Raw genomic sequence first — 25,885 nt, 5'->3', positions numbered from 1 at the left:
CTTCTTCAGGAAGGAGAAGTTCAGAATGCTCCCGTTGGCTCAGGTCTTGTCTGCACTGGACCCAGAAGATTGGATGGTAATGTTGGACTTGCAGGACGCTTATTTTGACATCCCTTACCTGTCTGCTCACAGACCTTACTTGCGGTTCATGGTATGCCACAAGCATGTTCAATTTGCTGTGCTCCCCTTTGGCCTTACCAGTGCTCCTTGGGTTTTCACTATAGTGATGGTGGTGGTTGCAGCTCAACTGCAGACATCAGGGGTCCCAGTCTTCCCCAGCTTGATGACTGTCTGTTGAAGGCGGCCTCGCCCCAGGCTGTCATCTCCCACCTCTAGACTACGGCAAATCTCCTGCATTCGCTTAGGTTCACTATTTACATGCCGAAGTCACACCTGACTCCCTCTCAGATGCTCCCTTTCATCTGAGCTGTTCTGCACACAGTGCAGTTTCAGGTTTATGCTCCCTAGCAGTGAATCTAGGATATTCAGGCTATGATACCAATGTTTCAGCCTCTAGCCTTGATTTCAGATTTTACTCTGAGGCTGCAGACCCTTCTGCCACCTGCATCCTGCTGGTGACACATGCCAGATGGTATATGCATGCTCTGCAGTGGGGCCTGATATTCCAGTGGGCGTAGCATGAGGGGAATCTCTCTTGCATGGTCCTGATCTCAAAGGGAATTGTGAAAGGCCTGCAGTGTTGGTTAACAATCTGCAATTGGGCCAGAGGCAGATCCCTCTCCCTTTCCCACCCAGATCAGGCAGTAACGACAAATGCGTCACTCGTGGGATGGGGTGGCCATCTGGGAGAGTTGGAGATCAGAGGAACCTGATCTCCTGCGGAAGCTGGACTCCACATCAACATGCTGGAGCTTTGTACGATATGACTGCCATTGAAAGCCTTTCTTCTCTCTATCAAAGTAAAGATAGTTCAAGTGTTCACGGACAACAACACTGCCATATGGTACAATGACAAGCAGGGTAGGGTTGGGGTGCAGACACTTTTTCAAGAGGCTGTTTGTCTCTGGACATGGCTGGAACAGCAGGGCATATCCCTGTTGGTTCAACATTTGGCAGGCTCTCTGAACGCTAGAGTGGACTAACTCAGCCGAAAATGCCTAGTGGATCACGAATGACGACTCCATCCGGAGGTGGCGTACGGTCTCTTTCAGCAGTGGGAAGAGCCCTTTGTTAGATCTTTTTGCCTCTGCCGAGAACACTAAATTTCAGCAGTTTTTCACACTGGAGTTTCCAAGGCTGCAGTCACTCAGGGATGCTTTTTGTCTCTAGTGAAATTCATGTGTACTGTACGCCTTACCGCCCATACCGCTACTGCCCAGAGTTCTCTTGAATATCAGGAATGGCCACAGACTGGGCACGGAGAGCCTGGTAACCCAAGGTACTGAGCATGTCCATCGATCCTCGGATCAGACTGTCCCTTCAGGAGGATCTTCTGTTGTAGTAGCAGGGGAGGGTTCTTCACCCAAAACTGTCCACTCTCTGCCTTTTTGCGTAGAGATTGATAAGCGGCAGTAATCAGCTTTTGACCTTCTTCCCGAAGTCTGTAATGTCGTCTTGGCAGCCAGGCGTCCCTCCACCAAAACAGTATACGCCTATCATTGGAAAGAAATTTGTGGCATGGTGTATAGACAAGTCTGTTGGTCCCCTTTCTTCCCTCCTCCCTTCCCCTCTTTCTAAGGTTCTACTGTTCATTCTTTCCCTTGCCCAGGAGGGCTCTGCTTTGGCACTCTTAAGGGCTGTTTATCTGGAATTTCTGCTTTTTTGCAGTTGCCTGATCAATCTTTCTTGTCTAAGGGCCAGATGTAGGAAACACTTTGCGAGTCGCAAACGGCAAATTTTGCCGTTTGCGACTCGCAAATGCGTGTTTCCTATGCAGAAATGCATTTTGCGAGTCGGGACCGACTCGCAAAATGCATTTCCGAATCGCAAATAGGAAGGGGTGTTCCCTTCCTATTTGCGAGTCGCAGTGGTATGCAACTCCATTTGCGACCGCGTACGCGGTCGCAAATGGAGTCGCAGTTACCATCCACATCAAGTGGATGGTAACCCACTCGCAAATTGGAAGGGGTCCCCATGGGACCCCTTCCAGTTTCAGACTGGACCCCAGAATATTTTTTCAGGGCAGGGAGTGGTCCAACGGACCACTCCCTGCCCTGAAAAAACCGAAACAAAAGGTTTCGTTTTTTTTTTAAATGCAGCTCGTTTTCCCTTAGGGAAAACGGGCTACATTTAAAAAAAAAAAAAACTGCTTTATTGAAAAGCAGGTCGCTAACATGGAGGCCTGCTGACTACAGCAGGCCTCCATGTTAGCGAGTGCCTATACTCGCAATGGGGCCGCAATTTGCGACCCACCTCATGAATATTCATGAGGTGGGTCATTGCGACCCCATTGCGAGTCGCAGTCGGTGTCTGAGACACCGTACTGCATAGCAATTTGCGACTTGCAAATTGCGAGTTGCAGGGACTCGCAATTTGCAAGTCGCAAATTGCTATCTTCCTACATCTGGCCCTAAGTCTCCTTTTGCACATAAGTTCCTCAAAGGTCTCACTCATCACTTCACTTTCCTCCATCCCCATTCATTATACCCCTTTGGAATCTTAATTTGGTTCTGACCTTTTTGATGTGCTCTTCCTTCAAGCCTTTTCACAACTTTCCCCTCATGCTTCTCACATTGAAAACAGCCTTCCCTGTGGCAATAACATCTGCCCGCAGAGTGAGTGAGCCTCAGGCCCTATCATCTAATCTTCGCTACCTCTCTACCTATTCTTACAAAGTGGTACTTCGAACTAGGGCCTCTTTTTTGCCATAAGTAGTTACACCTTTTCATGGAGGTTAACCTATCACCTTGCCTACTTTTTATGCCCCCCCCACATCCTTCTAAAGAAAAACTGAGACTCCACCACCTGGACCCAAAAAGAGTTTCGGCGTTCTACCTTGATCTTTCAAAAGAGTTCTGGGTGGATGTGCATCTGATCAGGGGGTATGTGGATACAAAGACAGGTGGGGTCATGCCAAAGCAGATCATCTCCAGATGAGTTGTACTCTGCATTAAGATCTGCTAAGCACTGACAAAAAGCAACCTCCTGAGGTCTTGCAAGCTCATTCCACGCTGCAACAGTACATTAGCACATGGAATTCTGGTACTGGACATCAGTCCAGTAGTGACGTGGGCATCTCTGCACATGTTTACCAAACAGTACTGCCTAAACGGTCAGTCCAGTAGGGACTGGTATTTTACCCGTACTGTCCTGCTGGACTTTCTCATTTGAAATTGGTTCACAGACCCAGCTCCGGGGATAGTATTGCTTGGGTATCTATTAAAAGGTAAGGAATCCACATCTAGAAGTCTCTATCTGATGAACAAGTTACTTACCTTCAGTAGCGCCTTATCTAGTAGAGTCTATATCTAGCTTTCAGAATCCTTACCAACCCACTCATCCTCCCCGCTCTGCAAATGTTTTTTATTGGGGCAGGGACTTTCCTTTGAGGGTCCTAGCTTTCACACACCAGTGATCAGTGTTCTTCATAGCTCTGAGCTTCTGGCGTGAAAAGTCGTGAAAAGTCGTGAAAGGAAACTGATATTGTTGAACCTGGGTGGCGCTGATATAGGAACTACAACGTAATTTCTGGTGTGCACAACAACAGACACAGAGTGAATCGAGGCCACCTACCAGTGCGCAGGGGTACTGCTCACAAACAATGTTCTGGATCCGGTCTGACGACTGGGTAGAACTCAAAGGTAAGGAATCTGCAGCTAGATATGGCCTTTACCAAATAAGGTGTTACCGAAGGGAAGTAACTTGTTCTTCCTTACAAGTCTGCTCACAAAGGTACTGCAAAATTGACCAGTATGGATATGTATATCCACTTTCTCCCAGACATATGGCAAGTTCAGACCAGTAGCTTACTACAAAGTGATCATTTTGGTCAGCACAGAAAACTATAATTAAGAAGCGTTATCCACCTCATGCATCTAGATCCTGCCTGTGACTCCCGGAACTCTAGTCCCATTCACTGTATGGTCACATGTGCAGGACTTTATACTCCTCTCTTCTACTTTCTGCTGTTTCTGTACTCTTTTTGAAGAATGCTTCTTTTTCTCATGCTCCTTGTTCTAGAGGAGTCTTTCGTCTGGTTTCTTATTATACTGGGGTGATTTCCTCTGGAAGCTCACCCAGAAGTCTATCATACTTAGCTTCTCACACAGTCCCCCTGTGCTATCCTCTAAAGCAGTATCAGTCGTAACCTGGTCGTTCATTAGATTTGTCTCATTGTTCAGCTTGTGGTTTTTCATAGAGCCTTATGTTGCCCTTAAGAGCAATCCTACATGGTGCGTTTCCCAAGGTAGTCTTTGGAAATCTTGCATGTGTTCCAGTCAAATTTATTAATCAAAAATAAGTCACCTTGGAGGTACCACGAAGGCTTATATAAACCACTTTAAACAGCTTCTGCAAAAAGATAACTTTAACTACTCCAAACCAGAGAAGTATCATCCCATATATAAAGGCCCTTCCTCGTGAGGGAAGAGTGATCGGAGAGCGATAGACCATGGCATCTTAGATATTTGTTACACTGATTTATGACTATTTTTAATGACCCAGTTGATCACACAGGTCGGGTTTAGACATTAGGCATGTATAGGCATTGTTGGTGCCCTCGTAATAGCTGAATTGTAGCAGACCTTTGGCATCATGTACCACCAGGTCCTCTTTCGCACACTGTCAAAACAGTATCCAAGACAGAGTCCTTTGCCAGGCAGATTAATTTTACACAGCAGTTTAAAAAAAACATTTGCATCTATCTTAAGTCATATTAAAGGGCTCGTTCTTATCTCCGTTGCTGGGTAAGGAATTCCTGTTAGTCAAATTGTCTTTTGACTTCGTATTATACTTGGAAAATACTCTCGTATAATCTATTATCTACCCAAAAACATTAGACTTTACTCTAAATTTGAACCTACCTTAAAGGCTAGTTTGTTCCTGGGTTTGAATCAACTACTTGCCTTGCCGACCCCACCTGTAAAGTTATTTCTTGCACTTGGCATGAGTAGAACACTTTTGTTAAATTCATAACTAAATAAGTAATTACAATTGTATAAAGTTAAGTAACCGAACTCCAAAATGACTTATGTTACTATTGAAATGGTTGAATCTTTTCAGTAAACTAGTATTAAGGACTAGGTATTCATCATATGAGATCTTCATTGTATATATTTTATTTTGTGTTTCAGGTGGCTGAAATGCATGGTGAGTTAATTGAATTTAATGAGAGACTCCATCGTTCTCTGATGGCCAAAGAAGCCCTTGTTTCTCAGATGAGGCAGGAACTCATTGATCTGCGAGGGCCGGTAGGTATTTCTCAATTTTCACGTTGACTTCTGAAAAAGTTTTGTGTATAGTTGTTGTAGGTTGCAAGCTCAGTTCATGGTGTACACCTATGGTGTGTCACCCTATACTGAGTCCAGGCAACCCTTAGTGATAGTGTTTTGGTGCATAGATAACCAATGCTCTCAAAAGGTAGCTATGGCTAGTAGCTAAGGCTTATCAGGGAGGAGTGTAAAGCACTTGCAGTACCACAATAGTCAGTCAGTGATATTCACACAAGAATGGACCACACCAAGTGTTACAAAAATAAAGTATTGTTTAATATAACACTAGTACTTACCTAACTTTGGTATATCTCCACTTGGATATATCTACACACAATAAATGTACTCAGTAACAAGGTGAAAAATCTTTAGAAATACATAGGGCCCTATTGGGGAGAGGGACCGTATACCAAAAAGGGATATAAGAATGGAGGTGTCCAACCAAGGTAAGTGTGTTAGGATCCCAGGGGCTTTGGAAGTGTGAAAATACCCAAGGTAAGTGGTAGAAATCCCCCAGACGTCAGTGTGCAAATGCGTTATCTAGCCCAGTGTCCCAAAGACTAACACAGGACCGTTGCAGTTGGAGTTTTTGTGATTCAGGACCCTTCCCAGAGGACCCAGAGGAACCAGTAGGTACAAGGAAGGTTCAATAGTGCCCCCACCAGTGGTTACCCAGGAACGTGGAGTACCTCCACCAGGGAGCCCTGGTGCATAGGGGTGAAGTGACGTTGGAAATCTTCATTGGAGTCAGTGGTGGACTCAGTTGCACTGCAGCTGTCGTGACCCGTAAACTAGGTCGGTGGAACCCAGGGGTGGATTCCAAACAATATGAACCTGAAAAAATAGGGGACAGAGTCCTGACCACTTGGAGATGTCCAGGTGGTGCAGGTAGGCAATGCCCACCCTTCTGGGGAAGAAGTTCCTGCAGGATGGTGATGGGAGAAGCACAGCTGCGGAGTCCAGGTGCTGCAGGAAGATCCTTGGCATCACCCACGAGCTGTCCCACATTGGTTGCCAGATTGCAGAGTCGTCAGTGGTCAGCAGAACCACCAACAAGCCTTGGCAAAAGCAGGAAGAAGCTGCAGGAAAGTTTGCAGGAGTTTGGGGACCAGTAGGGTCCAAATGACTTGCCCCTGGGAGAGTGGTCAGGGTCGGCCCTCAGCAAGCAGGAGATCCAGAAGGAATTATTGGAGCCCCCACGAGGACTCACTGACAGCAGGCACAGGGCGTTGCAGAGAGACCTCAGCAGCACAGCAACAAAGGGGTCCCACGCCCCAAGAGTTGCAGGGAGTTTGCTATTTTTTGAGTTACAGAGTGCTGGAGGCCGGGGCATCTTGGAGCTTGAAGATTATCGGGTGGAAGAGTCACTAAGCCTTGGTATCAACCACAGCCACAGTGCACAGGGGTTCCGTCCCAGTGGCTACAGCAAGGATTCACCATCTCCCAAGTTGGACAGAAGACAAGTTGGACCTGCAGAGGGTCACATAACCACCACCAGTGTTACAGAGCCTTTTCGATGTCCGTGGGGCAGCAGGATCCACCAGCTGGTTGTTGTCGTTGAGGTGCCTGCAGATGCAGGGGAGTGACACTAAGGGAGATTCCTTCTTGCTTCCTGATGCAGGCAGAGTCCTTGTGACCCTGGAAGATGCACAGCCACGGATGTTGCAGAATTCTTGCAGGAGCTGGAGAAACAACGTTGCAATGGGAATCCTCCCCCTGGATACTGTCTTGTTTCAGTTCCTAAGTGTTAGAAATGGGGTCTCTAGTTGGCAGTCGGTTTGCAAGCCACAGTGGCCACTGACAGCTGTCGGGGATGAAAGCCAGGCCCCAGGCCCCAGGCCCCAGGCCTTTGAAGGCTCTCCCACCACTGTGACTGTGGAGAGTGGGGGGCAGTAGCCCGAGGTGTCTGGTACCCTTTGACCACTATCCCTTCCACCAGGTCAGGGATGATAGCCTGACACTGGTTCTCAACTCTGGGGCTCTGTACCCTCCCTCTAGGAGCAGCATCCCCAGAGCCTAGAAGTGTCAGGCTGCTTGTGGAAGCAGTCCTGCACAATCCGCCCACCCGTGCACGGTAGGGGCACTGTTAGCAGTAGCGCCTCCCTCCAGGTCAGGGGGGACACCCTGAACCGGGTCCTTCAATCCAGGGGCTGTACACTTAGATTGAACTGGGGTCAGGGGTGAGTCTCTCCCTCCCCTGCCCCCACTTCCAGGGTCCTGCACCCCCCCATCCTGGAGGGTACCCTTTGAAGTAGCTGGCAGTCGATTTGCACCCTGTCCAATTAGGGACCCTCACTCTAGTCAGGATAAGGGAGATACCCGCACAGATAACTCCTGCTCACCCCCTTGTTAGCTTGGCACGAGCAGTGAGGCTTATCTCAGAAGCAATGTGTAAAGCATTTGCAGAGAACACACAGTAATAAGTGAAAACACTACAAAAGGACACCACACCAGTTTTTGAAAAATAGGCAATACTTATCTGTGTAAGACAAGACCAAAACGCAAAAAATCGAACATACAGTGTTAAAGAGTTGAATTTTGCAAGATTTACTCAAAAATACAGTTCCCTGAAGTCGATAGCGCCACCTGGGCTATCATGACATTGTGATCAACAAAATTAACAGTTCAGGCCAGCCGCTGCATCGTGGGCCAGCTACGGTGTCGGGAAGACCTGCAAACAGTACCTTTGGAATTGCAGGGCCTCGTGATCCTCGCGGTGAGCTCCGGAGAGCGGCGCCACTGGTGTTGCGGTGTTGATTCCAGAGTCAGTGAGGGAGTCGTCAGGCCCTTGAAGTCCCACGCCTTGCGGATCGAACTACGGGCTGATGAAGTCAGGAGCGCTAGAGTGGATGGCATCAGGGCTGCGGTGCCAAGCGGGACGATGCGACGTGTGGTGCCCACAGGTCATGGTGCAGGCAGCGGCTCGGTGACGCCATCCAGCGGCGTCGGTGAGACCAGGGCATGCGGTGTGAAGTGGGGCGGTGCGACGTGCAGTGCCACCAGGTCACGATGCAGGCAGCGTTGTCTTCCTTGCTGAAACGATGTCATCTATAGGCCCAAGCCAGCGTTGTAGGACGGGACAGTGCTTCGTGACCCTCACAAGCAGTTTCCACAGGCTACGGTACAGCAGGATGCCTGGTGACGACACTGGAGTCGATGATGCTGGTGTCGGTGAACCGGGGCTGCGGTGCGGGACAGGACGGTGGTTTGTGTACCTCACGAGCGGTGTCCACAGGCCACGGTGCAGGCAGCGGCGCCGGTGTCAGGGATGCCCAGGCTGCAGTGTGAGCAGGCGGTGCCGGATTGCGGGCCCACAGGTCGCAGTGCGAGCAGCGGCTCAGTGAAGTTGTCCGATGACGGCATCAGTGAGACCAGGGTCGCAGTGCAAAGCAGGGCAATGCGACTCCGTGTGGCATCAGCAAGTAACGGTGCAGGCCAGCGGTGTCGGCGGTGTCGCAGTGGTTTCTCCTCTTGAACAGCACAAAACACAGTTCCCAGTGCTGCAGGTCGAGGAAACTGAAGTCTTTGGTGTCCCTGATACTTCCAACAGGAGGCAAGCTCTACTCCAAGCCTTTGGAGAACTTTCTCAAGCAGGACACAGAGTAAAGTTCACCCTTTGCACTCTTTTCAGGCAGAAGCAGCAACTGCAGGCCAGTCCAGCAAAGAAACACAGCAAAGGGACAGTACTCCTCCTTCAGCTCTTCTCCTGAGTAGAGATCTTGATTCCAGAAAGATTCTGAAAGTCTGGGGTTTTGGGTCTTCTTCTTATACCCTGTTCTACCTTTGAAGTTGGCAAACTTCAAAACAAAGTCTCAAGAAGTTTGGAAGATCCTTCCTTGCCAAGTCCAGGCCCCAGACACACACCAGGGGGTTGGAGACTGCATTGTGTGAGTGCAGGCACAGTCCTTTCAGGTGCAAGTGACCACTCCTCCCTCCACTCTAGCTCAGATGGCTCATCAAGATATGCAGGCTACACCCCAGCTCCCTTTGAGTCACTGTCTAGAGGAGAGGTGTGAACAGCCCAACTGTCAAATTGACCCAGACGGGGAATCCACAAACAGGGAGAGTCACAGAATGATTTAAGCAAGAAAATGCCTACTTTCTAAAAATTGCATTTTCAAACTCACAATCTAAAAACCAACTTCACTAAAAGATGTATTTTTAAATTGTGATTTCAGAGACCCTAAACTCCACATTCCTATCTGCCCTCAAAGGGAATCTGCACTTCAAAGTTATTTAAAGGCAGCCCCCATGTTAACCTTTTAACCTATGGGGGAGATAGGCCTTGCAACAGTGAAACTCAAATTTGGTAGTATTTCACTGTTAGGACATGTAAAACACACCAGTACATGTCCTACCTTTTAAATATACTGCACCCTGCCTCTGGGGTAACCTAGTGCCTATCTTAGGAGTGCCTGACATGTAGTAAAAGGAAAGGTTTAGGCCTGGCAAGTGGGTACACTTGCCAAGTCAAATTGGCAGTTTAAAACTGCACACACGGACACTGCAGTGGCAGGTCTGAGCCATGTTTACAGGGCTACTAATGTGGGTGGCAAAACCAGTGCTGCATGCCCACTAGTAGCATTTGATTTACAGGCCCCGGGCACCTCTAGTGCACTTTACTAGGGACCTACCAGTAAATCAAATATGCCAATCATGGATAAAGCAACCAACAGTACAATTTACACAGAGATCGTATGTACTTTACCACTGTTTTAGCAATGGTAAAGTGCCCAGAGCCCTAAAGCCAACAAAAACTGGTCAGATAAATTAGGAGGAAGGATGCAAAAAGACTGGGGATGGCCCTGCAAAAAGGGCCAGGTGCAACACAACCCTCCACCAGCCTAAAGCCAGGGGATACCAATCAATACCTTGATGGACTTCCCTGATTGGGGCGATAGAACAAGGACACTGGCCCACAACAGCAGGGGCATGTTCCAGTTCTACGCCTTCCTAACTCAGTTGGATCCTTCTGTCCATGCTCTCAGGGCCCACTAAGCTAACCCATGGGGAACCCTTCTCCTCTCCTGTGGATACCATCTGTGCAGCACCTAACCTTACTTTGCTAACAGATGTATCCCAGGGGGCACATAGTACCACCATGGTCAACACAGTGGTGTGGCCCACTCTACCCCCGGGGTGTGACTCCTGTCCCCCCGGGGGAAACTCTGTCCACCAAGACAGCAAGCCACAGTGGCCACTGACAGCTGTCAGAGATGAAAGCCAGGCGCCAGACCTTTGAAGACTCTCCCACCACTGTGAATGTGGAGAGTGGGGGGCAGTAGCCCGAGGTGTCTGGTACCCTTTGACCACTATCCCTTCCACCAGGTCAGGGATGATAGCCTGACACTGGTTCTCTACTCTGGGGCTCTGTACCCTCCCTCTAGGAGCAGCATCCCCAGAGCCTTGAAGTGTCAGGCTGCTTGTGGAAGCAGTCCTGCACAATCCTCCCACCCGTGCACGGTAGGGGCACTGTTAGTAGAAGCCCCTCCCTCCAGGTCAGGGGGGACACCCTGAACCTGGTCCTTCAATCCAGGGTCTGTACTCTTAGATTGAACTGGGGTCAGGGGTGAGTCTCTCCCTCCCCTGCCCCCACTTCTAGGGTCCTGCACCCCCCCATCCTGGAGGGTACCCTTTGAAGTAGTTGGCAGTCGATTTGCACCCTGTCCAATTAGGGACCCTCACTCTAGTCAGGATAAGGGTGATACCCGCTCAGATAACCCCTGCTTACCCCCTTGGTAGGTTGGCATGAGCAGTGAGGCATATCTCAGAAGCAATGTTTAAAGCATTTGCACATAACACACAGTAATAAGTGAAAACACTAGAAAAAGGCACCACACCAGTTTTAAAAAAATAGCCAATATTTATCTGTGTAAAACAAGAGCAAAACGATTAAAATCCAACGTAGAGTGTTAAAGATATGTATTTTTCAAGATTTACTCAACAATACAGTTCCTTGAAGTCAATAGCTCCACCTGGGACCATCACAGCGTTGTGATCAACAAAACCAACAGTTCAGGCCAGCGTGCCATCGCAGGCCAGCTACGGTGTCGGGAAGACCTGCAAACAGTACCTATGGAATTACAGGGCATCGTGATCCTCGCGGTGAGCTCCGGAGAGCGGCATCGCAGTGTCGGTTCTGGAGTCAATGCGGAGTCGTCGAAGTCTCACACCTTGCAGATCGAACTCTGGGCTGATGAAGTCAAGAGCGCTGGCGTGGATGGCGTCAGGGCTGCAGTAGGGCCATGTGCAACACTAAGGCAGACCCAGCAGCAGTTCAGATGCCAGGTTGCAGAAGTGTCTTGCAGAGAGTCCTTGTTCGAGTCTGGCTTGGCGAATCTAGGGTGCCACTCTCAGGGGAGCCCTTAAGTAACCCAGAAAGGGGGTTGGACACTGTCTGCGCTGACCTACCTATCAGAGGGGGTCAGTGACGTCACCTAGCTGGCCTAACCAGTAAGATGCTTCCAGAGGCCTCTGTCCATCTTGTTTGCAAGATGGCAGAATCAAGCAATCATCAGTCAGAGCACTGTGCACCTCCCTAGAGGAGGAGCTGGACTGGGGGTATAGTCACTCCCCTGTCTTATGTGCGGTTTTGTGCCAGTGCGGAAACCAAGGGTTCCTGTACTGGTGCAAACTGGTTTATGCAAGGAGGGCACCAAATGTGCCCTTCAAAGCAGTCTGGTGGCACCCAGAGGCCACCCACACCAATCCAGAGACATTCATTTAAAAGGGAGTGGTGGTCACACCTCTCCCACAATAAATAATTTGTCCTTCCTTCCCCTACTCGAGTTAGGCTCATCAGCATGAGGGCAGAACAATGTCTGAAGTGCAGACCCTGCAAAGGTGTACAGGCAGATATGGGGCATCCTCTATGGAACCCCCATAGTACATGGTATCATGCAACTAACACTGGAATCGGTGTAGTTGCATAATTCCAACATGTGAATGTGTTCCGGGGTTTGTAGGGGTACCACTGTTTGTGCAGGGGTACCCTCACACTCAGAACCATGCCCCCTGCCCTTGGGCTGAAGGGCCTACCGTAGGGGTGACTTGCACTGTCCATGTGCAGTGACCGAGATATGAAGCAAGCCTTATATCTAAAGTGAAAGTTGCATGCACTATTTCACGCAGGCTGCAATGACAGGCCTGCAGACACAGTTTGCATGGGCTCCGAGTGGGTGGCATAATACATGCTGCAGCCCAAGGGAGACCCATGGGGTACCAATGCCCTGGTTACCTAAGTACTATTTAACAGGGACTTGCAGGGGGACTCCAGTATGCCAATGGATGGTGAAGGAATCAATTACAAAGTCAATTTTATGGGAGAGAGCATCAACACAGGGGCACCAGGCAAAAAGTGGGGGTACCTATTTCAGAAATAATCTAATTTCCTACAGTTGTTGTTTCATAATATATGCAGAATGATTCATATATACTCTCTTCCTGATGGATATTTGTATGTTGATTTTTGGATTACCACCACTCTGTCATGTGGTAAAAAAAATTCCATATATCCCTTCCGTCATTTTATGTTGTTTTAAGATGCTTTTTTACCACTCTTTTTTTTTTTGGAAGCCAAATTATGTGTCTCATCGTATCTGAGGGTCATATAAGGATGCTAATAGGAACTAGGAGATTAATGAGAAAACCCACAAGCAGAAAAAAACTCCTTGGGATGACCGCTTCAAAATTACTGGGTTTAGACAAGATAATGGAAAGAGTTGATCACAGATTGAAGGATAGCAACAGTGGCCACGGGATGCCAACTCCCCTAAGGCTCACAACTAGGCATAGGATTCCAGCATCTTCAGGAATACAGCTAGGTATAAGACACGAGACCTTCAGCAGTAAAGCTGGCCATAAGACACAGACACCACAGCTCAGCATAAGACATTCTGACAGCTTTCCTTCAGGAATACAGCTGGACACTGGATGCCAACACCTTCAAGTATACAGACGGGTATAGGACAAAAACACATTCTAGAATACCACTGAGCATAGAACACCAACACCTTCAAGAATACAGTTGGAGTCAAACAAAACAAATGGAACAGTGAAGATCATATGGTTTACTGAAGGTTGACTGGAAGCACTGCATGTTCCGATGCACTGAATAAAGGTTTTTTATAGGGTGTATGCTGGCTTCTTGTGTCAGTAAAAGTGATACCTTCATTGCTGTTTGTGAAATCAGGGATTGGAAAAATGTGGAGGCTTTCTCAGAGTGAAGTAATGATGGATTAGGGACATGAAGGCTGTTATGAACTAGTACCAAGGCAGCATTGCTGCCGCTTACGAACAAGGCACCAGAGAACTCATCATCAGTAAACCTCACTCGACCTACTCCTTACTAGCCTTGCACCATAGGCCGCAAGTGCAGAAGTAGCACAGTCTATCATTTGACCATGCTGCTTTCCAAAGAGCAGCTATTGATGGAGGTAACTCCACACTTTTCTTTACTATGGCGCAGCTCAGATCCACTGGCAGTACTTGGTTGTGATATAATTTCTTGGCAACAGTAACGTGTCTTTGAAATTTGTTTAAATGAATGCGAGTTAGACTTTTTTATTTTATTTTTTTAATCCTCAAAACATAATCTCAGAACATTATATGCATCTGGATGATTACAAATCCCAACTTTATATTGCTTCCAACAGTTACTATAAGAACTAACATAAAAAGAATCCTTTTAAATTAGTCTGTAAGGAAGAAAGCAAAGTAGCAAGACTGAAAGAAAGGAGCAGCACACGTTCTGAGGTTATTTTAGAAATATTGAGAACACTGGCATGATTTGAGCAGCATTATTTATAACCATCAGTGAATTACTAGAATGTAGATATCCAAATCATCTAGTGAGCTGCTGGGTTGTACAGATTAGTCCTATTGTTTCGTGGCCATTGGGAGCTGGATAGGTGGCTTAGCCAAGACACTCATTAAAATCCATGTAAAACAAAACTTCTGTCCACACCAGTGTAAGATTACGGAACATTGTCATAGAATTGTCTACTTTGATTTCAAGGCACCAAAGGCTCTTACTAGCCATTAGCATGTGAGGAGGGAGAATAATGAATCCACACCATAATTCTTACTACACCTTCACTCAGATAATTTGATGGCAGAGCTGAATCAAGACTTCTTAAGGTACCCCTGAGTTACGAGTTGAAAGCAGTTAGGGGCAGTAGATCAAATGTAGTCTATTTGTACATGTAATGGGATAGGAAATTGAATGCTCCTGGAAAGGACATTGAAAAGAATCATGAGAATATATTGCTAAACTGCCCTCTCTAAAAACAATAAAACAATGGATTTCCCCAGCTCAATGAAATGCACACTTTAAACAAACAGGAATGGATGCTTCGCCCCTTCAAATAAAGTTGGTACTAGGAAGCTGGAAATCTAATGTTTTGAAAATGAATGGGTGTCCTTGTGGAAATCTCTAACATAATCTGGCTCTAGTACTACAAAAAGGTGGGAAAGAGTAGGATACCTTTTGGCTTAGTGTTTATATGTAGACATGCTTATCTGATCAGGTGGCAGAGTTGAGGGTGTCTGGTGAAAGTGTTACTTTCATGAACGAGGCTGTTGGTTGCTTAGTCTCGCATCAATCAAAGGCAGAGAGAGTGATTTCTGGGCACTGACTCCTGCTTTGCTCCTGAGATCACATATAGATGCAGATTGATACAAATGTGGAGTGAAGATTTGATTTCACTTAGACTCTGCTGTGAAGTTGTTCTCTTGGTTTTCTCAGTCAAAGCTTAGTAGTTGTACTTTTTCTTGGGCCTCATTCTATGTAAGATGCAGCATAAGATTCCTGCATTTCCTGCTCTAGGCTTCTCAGTGCTCAGCGATTGAATCTGCACTGATCTGGTCCCTGAATATCAGCTTCATCTAACAAAAAAGAAAAAGTTCATAACAGCATTCAGCCTTGGGTATACAACAGTTTCCACAAATTGATTGTCAGATATGGTTACTGCCCACCTCTTGGCCTTCTTGGGTTTAGGCCTTCATGAAACTGCATGAAAGACTTGCTATGGTGACCCACAACATGAACAGCCTCTTGACTCTCATGATACATGTAGGAAACTGTCCCTTGTTGCAGTTACCCCTTTCCCCCCACCTTTTGCCTGATATTGATGCTGACTTGACTGAGAGTGTGCTGGGATCCTGCTAACCAGGCCCCAGCACCAGTGTTCTTTTCCTAAAATTGTACCATTGTTGCCATGATTGCCACATGTCTGGCACACATATAAGTCCCTTGTAAAAGGTACTAGTGGTTCCAAAGGCCCTGTAGCCAGAGAAGGTCCCTAAGTGCTGCAGCATAGTAGTGCCACCATAAGGGACCCCTCACCAAACACAGGCACACTGCCATTGCAGATTGTGTGTGCTGGTAAGGAGGAAAGGTCAAAGTCGATGTGGCAACCCTCTCAGGGTGCCAATCCCACAGAAACACTTCCTGTGGCATAGGTAAGTCACCCCTCTAGCAGGCCTAACAGCCCTAAGGCAGGGTGTACTATACCACAGGTGAGGGCATAGCTGCATTAGCAATATGTCCTTACATTATCTAAGTCTATTCTTAGACATTGTAAGTGCAGTGTGCCATATTAAGTATATTGACTGGGAGTTTGTCATTTCGAACTCCACAGCTTCACTGAATACTGGGAGTTTGGTATCAAACTTTGTTGCCTAGATGTTTTAGTTATAGCTCAATGCACGTTATTTTAGCACACTAGGCCTGCCGCTGTTCACTTTATAACCTAGATGTATTTTATTCAGCTTTGTTTATTATTTTAACTAAAGCCAGATTTGCGGTCTTGTTTTATTTCCCTCTATATATCTGTTCTTTGCTTAGGCCAGCACTACGTTCTTAAACAAAACATTCTTGTTCACTCTCTGCTTCTCCCAAGGCTGCAGTGAGATAGGTTGCCCGTAAAACGTGGTAACACTTTGTCTCTGGTATTCATAGAAATATACACATCCTCACGTAGGGACATTTTCTCGGAACATCAGCTGTTTTATTATAAAAACACTTCCCTGTCCCATACACGTTAGAGGGAGATTCTAGCCAGACAACTACGACTGTATGCTAATTGCTGAGCGCTACGCTTCAGCTGCTTATGCAGACTTCAGGCTTTGCTCAAGTATGGGGGGATGATGTCTTCCCAGGGGAACCTGAAGGGAAGAACTAGAGCTTAACTTGCTGTGCTCTATTATAGCCTAGGTAGGAATTAGTCTATTGACTCTAGTGACAATATGGTTGCATTATTTCTATGCTTTACTCTCCTTGTCACAATTTTAATCCTGTCATGCTTTATCGTCCTGGTTATTGCAGTATCTAAGATGTAGTTGCTTCATTAAAACCTTATTGATACATATACTGCCTCTGTTCGTCATTGTATATGTGAGACCAATGTAACTGAGAGAAACAGATGAGATCTGAGTGACCACAATTTCCCTGAGGAATCAATTGTGTCATGCGCTCGGCTGCCCAATCATCCCTGCTCTTGGGTAGAGATGAGGCACTGCTAGTTAGCCGGAGCAAAACCCGGACTGGGGCGACAGGTGCCACCTGTAGTGGGTTAGACTCAGTCACCCACACCGTAGGCGATTCTGCCGCTCATAGCAGTAGTCTCATTAGATTAATGAGAGCCTATATGACAACTTCTCCGCACAATAAACCCACACTGATGCCAGTGTTGGATTTATTCTAAAAAGCACACAGAGGGCATCTGAGAGATGCCCCCTGTATTATACCCAGTCCTCTATCGTTGAGCTGTCTGGTCTGTGCCAGCCTGCCACTAGCAGACAAGTTTCTGACCCCATGGGGTGAGGGCATTTGTGCTCTCTGAGGCCAGAATCAAAGCCTGCTCCGGGTGGAGGTGCTTCATACCTCCTCCCTGCAGGAACTGTAACCTGGCAGTGAGCCTCAAAGGCTCAGGCTTCATGTTACAATACTCCAGGGCACTCCATCTAGTAGAGATGCCCATCCCCCCCAAAAAAAGCCCCACTTTTGGTGGCAATTTCGGAGGGAAACTTATGAAAAACAAGGAGGAGTGACCACTACAGCTGCGACCACCCCTAAGGTGTCTGGAGCTGAAGGACCCTCTCCCTGCAGAATCCTCCATCTTGGTTTGGAGAACAGGGACCAATAGGGTTAGGAATGTGCCAAAGGGAGTGGGCACAGGAAGGGTGTAGTCACCCTCAAGGACAGTAGCCATTGGCTAGTGCCCTCTGACCCCTGTAATGCCCCTAAATCTTGTATTTAAGGGCTTTCCTGACCCAGCTCACCAGATTCCTGGTGACCTGACAAGAAAGAAGCAACTGCTTTGCTGAACCCTCAGCAGAGAAGAAGGAAGACAACAACTGACTTGGCCCTAGCCCTACCGGCCTGTCTCCTGCTTCAAAGAACCTGCACAAAAACAGCAGTGCATTCAGCAGGACCAGCGACCTCTGCCAAACTCCAGAGGACTGCCCTGCACCCAAAGGGACCAAGAACTCCCATGGACAGTGGCCCTGTACAAGAAGAAACAACACCCAGGGACTCCAGCACCACTGTGAATGCGTGAGTCCTGACCTCTCTGCACCCGACGCCCACAGCCCGTGTCTAGGTGGTCCAACTGACTACAGAGTGTCCCCAGGTGATTGTGAGCAAGTGCCCACCCTGGGTTGACCTCTCCACCCCGCCATGACAAAGCCTGCAGAGGGAATTCCGTGGACTCCCCTGACAGCGAAAGCTCCAGACAAATGTATCGGACACCTAAAAGACCACTGTACCCGCAGCCCCCAGGCCTTGGAGAACCCGACCTCCGGTGCAGCTACGTTCAGCAGGCAGCCCTCCTCCCTGTCCAGCCTGTGGTTTGCCCAAGTCAACCCCTTGGACCTCGCCTGCAGCATCTGAGTGACGCCCGGGGTCACCTCATAGAGAATTATTGAAAACCCGATGCCTTGTTTGCACCTGGTGACCCTGGTGCCACTGAGGGTGTCTGTTTGGTGCTTATGTGTGCCCGCCTCCCAGTGCTCCTCTAAACCCCCCAGGTCTGCCTTCTGAAGTTGCGAGTACTTACCTTCAGGCAGGCCTGATTCAGAGTGCCCCCAGTCTCCCTAGGAGCCTGTTAGAAATGGGGTCTTCGGTTGGCAGTCAGGTTACCCCCTGTCCAATCAAGGACCCTCACTCTAGTCAGGGTAAGTCTCACACAGTCCAAATTATCCTGTGCCCACCCTCTGGTAGCTTGGCACTGAGCAGTCAGGCTTAACTTAGAAGGCAATGTGTAAAGTATTTGTGCAATAAATCATGCAGTAACACCGTATAAACACCACAAAAATGCACTACACAGGTTTAGAAAAATATAGAATATTTATCTGATTAAATACAGCTCAAAACGATCAAGATGATAAGTACACGTTGCAATATCACTTTAGAGAATGATAAAAAAGAGTCTTAAGTTCTTAAAAGCCTGCAAGCACAAAGTACCTGGTCTGCGTCTAAATTATCCACAAGGGACAGCAGAGGAGGAGATGCGTGGAAAACGGGGAGGTGTGCATCAGTTTCTCTGAGTGCGCACAGACGATGCGTCAATATTTTTCACGCAGCCAGGGCCTTACGTCGATTTCCAGTGCGTGGAGTTGGATCCTCTTCGGGTTGCGGGGTACTTGAACGCCCCAGGGACTATGCAGAGAAATCCTGGGTGTGCAGGATGAAGTCACAGGAGCTGCGTCGATCTAGTGGGCGATGTGGCGAAACTTTCTATTGCACAGCAGGCGCTGCGTTGATTCTTCTCACAGGAAGTCAGCTGCATCGTTCTGGCTCAGCTATGCGTCGATCTAGTGGGCCGTGCGTCGAAGTTCTGGTCAAAATGCTGGCGCTGCGTCGATCTCCTCTCGGGGAGCCGGGCTGCATCGTTCCAGTTTGGTGTGCAGTGATTTTCTCACCGCGATGCAGGCTGTGCGTGGTTTCTGGCAGGCTGTGCGTCTAAATTTCCCCGCACAAGGAGTTCTTTGCAGAGATTAAGTCATTTTGGCCCTGAGACTTCAGGAAACAGGAGGCAAGCTCAATCCAAGCCCTTGGAGAGCACTTCTCAGCAGAGCCAGAGGGCCGCAAGGCACCAGGGCAACAGCAAGGCAGCAGTTCTTTTCAGCAAAGCAGTGAGGTGAGTCCTTTGGGCAGCCAGGCAGCTTCTCTTGGCAGGTTGCAGGATCTGGTTCAGAGTTTCTTACCTAGTGGTATCCTGTCCAGTAGCGTCTGAGTTGGTAAGGTCAGAGGCCCTGTTTAAATACCCAAATGTGCCTTTGAAGTGGGGGAGACTTTAAAGAGTGGCTTAGAAGTTCATAAGGTCCCCTTTCAGTTCAGTTCCATCCAGTCTGCCAGGGTCCCAGTAGGGGGTTTGGCAGTCCATTGTGTGAGGGCAAGCCACTGTCCTTTGACATGTATATGTCAGGCCCTCCACCCTCCCAGTCCAGGAAGACCCTTTCAGTATGCAGATGTGTGCAGGTGTGACTGAGCATCCTGTGTTTGGGGTTGTCCGAGTGAAATGCACAAGGGAGCTGTCACTAACCCAGCCGGACATGGATTGTAAGGCACAGAATGATGTAAGTGCAGAGAAATGCTCACTTTCTAAAAGTGGCATTTCTAAAATAGTAATATTAAATCCAACTTCACCAGTCAACAGGATTTTGTATTACTATTCTGGCCATACTAAATAAGACCTTGATACTCCTTTCAGATCAGAATCTCCCACTCAAACAGTATATGAGGGTAGCCCTAATGTTAGCCTATGAAAGGAGCAGGCCTCACAGCAGTGTAAAACAAACATAGGAGTTTTACACTACCAGGACATTTAAACTACACGGGTACATGTCCTGCCTTTTCCCTACATAGCACCCTGCCCTATAGGTTCCCTAGGGCCTACCTTAGGTGTGACTTATATGTAGAAAAAGGGGAGTTTAAGGCTTGGCAAGCACTTTTAAATGCCAAGTCGAATTGGCAGTGAAACTGCACACACAGGCCTTGCAGTGGCAGGCCTGAGGCATGGTTAGGGGGCTACGTATGTGGGTGGCACAATCAGTGCTGCAGGCCCACTAGTAGCATTTAATCTACAGGCCTTGGGCACATGTAGTGCACTTTACTGGGGTCGTACAAGTAGATTAAATAAGCCAATTGGGTATGAACCAATGTCACCATGTTTTAAGGGAGAGAGCATTTGCACTTTAGCACTGGTTAGCAGTGGTAAAGTGCGCAGAGTCCTAAAAGCAGCAAAAACAGTCTCCAAAAAGTGGAGGGAGGCAGGCAATAAGTTTGGGGTGACCACCCTAAGGCTGTCAGGTCTAACAGATCCCATGTTAAATTTGCCTCAACTTTGACCTCTGCACCCGGCCGGCCCGTGTTGCTGGTGGTGGGTGTTTGGGATTAACTTGAACCCCAACCTTTGGACTAACCCCCGGAGACTGGAACTGTAAGTCAAGTACGTACCTGTAAAATCGTACTAACTTTTCTCCCCCCCCCCCCCCCCCAGGAACTGTTTTTGAAAATTACACTGTCAACTTTAAAAAAATATAATTGCCAATATTTCAAAAACTGTATAACTTAGTGATTTCAAACAAAGTACTATTGATGTATGTGTGAAATACAAATCTATTGAAGTACTTACCTGCAAATTTAATCTTGTGGTTCTAGAAGTAATTTAAGAAAATATATATTTGCTATATAAAAACCATTGGTCTGGAGTAATGTCATTGAGTGTGCGCTTCTTCTATTGTCTGTGTGTGTGCAACACATGCTTTGCACCACCCCCTGATAAACCTAACTGCTCGACCACACTACCACAAAAGAGAACATTAGTATTATCGACTTTAGCCTCTGTTAAGTCTCTGGGGAACCCCTGGACTCTGTGCACATTATGGCCCTCATTATGAACACGGCAGTTTACACCACCGTGTTCAGGCTGGCGGTCTTTCCATCGACCGCCAGCCCCCCTGGGACCCCGCCGGCCCAGCAGAATGCCTGGCCGGGACATTGTCAGTGCCTCTGTGCGGCGGGTGCAGCGCTGCCCTGTCGGTTAATGATGCCGTCCACCGCCAGGCTGTCTGTCGGAGGCAGCCCGGCGTTGAGTGAGGGCCGCCTTACTGGCTTCATTATGTGGCGGTGCGGGCCGCCATGCCGGCTGGCGGGATTCCCCACCACCGCCAGTATGGCGGCCCACACCGCCAAGTTCATAAAGAGGGCCCATATCTCATTTTGATATAGTATATACAGAGCCACCTTCCTACAATACAGAACTCGGATTAGATGTATTTTTAATTCCTGTTTGTTAATAAGTGGACCAGCTGGACACCAACTCTTGCAAAATGGCAGTTGGTGGAATAATACAGACAACCTGGAAGCAAGATGATCTCATCTTGAAATCTTCCACCATCGGTGAAGATGTTTTCACAGATGCAGTAGGCAGAGCCTTCAAATATATTTTGCTTTGGGTTCCCAACCCGTCGGCCGGTGACCCATCGGGGTCCATAAAACCTCCTCAGGGGGTCCACAACTGCTTAGAAAATTATATCATATTAACAGATTAAGTCCCCAGCCTTCAGTAGCGACTCAGTGGGGGGGGGGGGGTCCCCAGATCCCAATAATGATTAAGTTTTGGTCCCCGGGTTCCAGTAATAATAAAATGGTGGTAAACAGAAGTCAAAAAGTTGGGAACCACTGCTGTAGAGTACCTGGCTGTCTTACAACATGTGATGTCAAAATGGCAACGTCACAGCAGGATTTAAACAAACTCATCCCCATTGCAGCTCTTTTACATTCCAAACTGTGGAAGATCAGAGGAATTCTACACGCCAATGGAAATAAAATTAATGGTCTGGAGACTGGATGGGACAAGAGAAGGTCTAGAAGGTTGTCAAGTCTTGGTTGTCAAGTACAATTAACCGTTCGTAAAATTTCTGCATAAAAGTTTTTAGCAGCACATTTGTGGGGGGATTAAAGCATAAAAACACAATGTTTAACAGATTGGCACTTAGTACAGTTGCCCAATTTACACCAAATTGAATAAAACAGCTTATTTTGCAAGTCTGGTTTGATGTTTTTTAGTGGTTGTAAATCCGGGCTGCTGGGGGCTCCTCGGGCAACTCCCCAAAAAATCTTCTGTTTGTAAAACTGTCAGTTGCAGTATGCCTCTCGGGGGTCATAGTTTCCAGTTTTTTTATACAGAGCGCTTCCCTGGCTTTTCTGGCTTTTAGCGTCTTATCTGGTGACATCTATGAGTTTTGATTGACAAATAATCCATTGTCGTGTTTCATATGTCGAGAGAGCGGATGTGAAGTAAGGGCCTGTGTAGCTGACTGGAGCTGGTGATTCAAGTTCGAGTCTCGGTTTAGGCTCAACATCCTGTGATTCTGGGCAAATCAGTTAATCTCCCCTACCACATACCCTATCATGCCTACCACAAGTGAATGTGTCATAATGTTACTGGTGCTCATGTAAAGCGCTGCAATACCTTCGGGTCAAGTTCCCATTATATAAGTTTTAAAAAAACAAGTATTTTTAATTCAACGGGTCTCGCATTTGTTCGAGTTAGAGCTATTAGCGTTGTAAAGCAAAAACCCTTGTTGTGTCAACTTCCTTTGGGGAGGAGGACACATACCTAACCCTATTGGTCCCTGTCCTCCAAACAAAGATGGAGGATTTTGCAAGGGGGGGTCACCTCAGCTCTGGACACCTTAGGGGTGGTCCCAGCTGAGGTGGTCCCTCCTCCTTGCTTTTCCTAATTTCCCTGCCAGACTTGCCGCCAAAAGGGAGGCTTTGTCCTGGGGGTGGGCATCTCCACTAGTTGGAGTGCCCTGGGGGCACTATAACAAGAGGCCTGAGCCTTTGAGGTTCACCGCCAGGTGTTATATATCCTGCAGGGGGGAGGTGTGAAGCACCTCCACCCAGTGCAGGCATTGATGTGGCCACAGAGAGCACAAAGGCTCTCACTCCATGTGCTCAGAAACTCATCTGGAAGTGGCTGGCTAGCACAGGCTAGTCAGTACTGCACCAGCAGTTTGGCTAACATACATGGGGCATCTCTAAGCTGCCCTCTGGGTGCATTTTTCAATACATTCAACACTGACAGCAGTGTGGGTTTATTGTGCTGAGAAGTTTGATACATAACCTTCCCAGTATTCAGTGAAGCCATTATGGAGCTGTGGAGTTCGTAATGACAAACTCCCACCTATATACTAAATATGGCCACACTGCACTTACAATGTCTATGAATGGACTTATTACTCATGCAGCTATGACCTCACCTGCGGTATAGTGCACCCTGCCTTAGGGCTGTAAGGCCTGCTAGAGAGGTGTCTTACCTATGCCATAGGCAGTAGTTTGTGGGCTTGGCACCCTGAGAGGGGTGTCATGTCAACGTTGACCTTTTCTCCTCACCAGCACACACAAGCTGCAAAGGCAGTGTGCTTGTGCTTGGTTGAGGGGTCCCCCAGGGTGGCATTATACGTGCTGCAGCCCCTGGGGACCTTCCCTGGCGACAGGGCCATTGGTACCATGGGTATCTTTTACAAGGGACTTAACTGTGTGCCATAGGTATGCCAATTATGGAAACAATGATACAATTTTTTGGAAAGAACACTGGTGCTGGGGCCTGGTTAGCAGGTTTTTAGCACACTCTCAGTCAAGCTGGCATCACTATCAGGCAAAAAGTGTGGGGCAACCATGCCAGCAAAGGCCCTTTCCTACAGATGGGGTGTGAGGTAGAGTATTGTATAATACTTTGATTATTTGTAACATTCGAACTGGTCCCTTTTAATCTAGGTGACAATAATTTTTTAGAGATTTTTTAAAAAATGTTTTTTTAAATTCTAGTGTGATATATATATATGTATATATATATATAAGTTTGATGGCATGTGTAGCTGCAGATACACATGCTTTGCATAAGTCCGCTATCTAGTGTTGGGCTCGGAGTGTTACAAGTTGTTTTTCTTAGAAGAAGCTTTTTCGAGTCACAAGATCGAGTGACTCCTCTCGGTGATAGTGCGCATGGGCATTGAGTCCTTTGTTAGATTGTTTTCTTTCTGCGGTCGGGTTTGGACGTGTTTCCTCTCGCTCCGGTAGATCTTGGTTCGGTACTATCGGAACTTCTCTCTTCTTACACTAAACGTCGGTATCGTTTTTGATCACGTTTTCTCACTGATATTCAATCCGATTGTATTGTCTGGGTCGATTAAACACCCTTTCGGGAGACCGTGCCCTTCTCGGGCCTACTTCGACTTGTCGAATGATGTCAGGCTGATGGATCGGACTCCTTTTCGCTTTTGCCCTCGGTGTCACGCCAAGTTCCCATACACTGACCAACACTTGGTGTGCAACCTCTGCCTCTCCCCAGATCACAAGGAGGAAAGCTGTGAAGCCTGTCGATTCTTCAGTTCCAAGAAAACTCTGCGGGATTGAAGAGCACGTCATATAGAGATGGCATCCAAATTGCCCGACATTTTCGGAGAGGAACAAGCTCAGACTGCAGTTTCCATCGCAGATTCTGATTCTGACCGAGACACCGATGGGGACAGCCAATTGATTCCAGCAGCACAGTATGTGAGTACATCAGCCCCTTCCCATCACCAAAAACCATCTAATAAGTCATCAGCGCTGGTCTTGGGTCCACCACTGCTTGCGGGCCATGATCGGACCCAAAAAATACATTCATATGACCAGCCCTAGGGTTCGGCACCAAAAAAGACCAAAGTGCATTCGGTGTCGACCAAACAGCGTTCCACATGTGCTTTGGGATCAAGTCGAAGAGTGGAGACTTCCACTTCGGAGCCGAAACACCTATCATCCATTTCAGAGCCGACATTTTCAGCCCTATTAAAACTTTCGGTCTCCAAGCTTTCTGAGCTAAAACCTGTGGGAGGGAAATATGCTCCAATTCCAGAGGAGTCTTCAGAAATAAGGCCCACAATTGAAATGATAGACTCTAAGCAGTGCAAATCCAAATCCATCCCTCCATAAAGATATTGGAAGGATTATTGCTTCTCCTTCTTCTACAACTAAAAGAAAATTAACCTTCCAAGAGACTTTAGAAGCTGGGACTCCACCTTCAAAAATATTCAAGCACAAGGAGAAACCAAAGGAAGTACATCAGTCTTCACCACCACATTCTCCTTTGCTTCCTGCTTATCCACCACCTGATACACCACCACCACCACCTTCACCTACACAGTTTTCTCCACAATCCCGTTTCTTCACATTGGGATCAGTTGGGTGACACTCCTTACAATGTAGATCCATGGGATTTGTATGACCCAGACCCTATCCCATCCAGTGATCCTGATTTATACCCTGGTAGGCCATCTCCACCTGAAGACACTACTGCCTATAATAAGGTAATTGCTAGGGCAGCTGCATATCATAATGTGCAGTTGCATTCAGATCCCATAGAAGATGATTGTTTATTCAACACACTATCCTCTACGCACAAAGGTTATCAATGCCTACCACTGCTCCCAGGCACCTTAAA

The 25,885-nt window shown here is 47.5% G+C and overlaps 1 protein-coding gene across 2 annotated transcripts in view; it reads left to right on the top strand.

The window, feature by feature from the left end:
• Positions 1 to 25,885, top strand: part of SNX29 (sorting nexin 29) — a 1,353,458-nt gene that overhangs the window by 690,345 nt on the left and 637,228 nt on the right. For both annotated transcript variants that reach the window (XM_069210178.1, XM_069210180.1), the window contains one exon: positions 5,253 to 5,369. In XM_069210178.1, the coding sequence (XP_069066279.1) occupies positions 5,253 to 5,369 (117 nt within the window). The remainder of the gene's footprint in view (positions 1 to 5,252; positions 5,370 to 25,885) is intronic.

This window comes from Pleurodeles waltl, chromosome 10 (assembly GCF_031143425.1).
Source record: "Pleurodeles waltl isolate 20211129_DDA chromosome 10, aPleWal1.hap1.20221129, whole genome shotgun sequence".
Taxonomy (NCBI): Eukaryota; Metazoa; Chordata; class Amphibia; order Caudata; family Salamandridae; genus Pleurodeles; species Pleurodeles waltl.
Note: the sequence above shows the minus strand (reverse complement) of the source record. Positions and strands in the feature narration are given on the sequence as shown.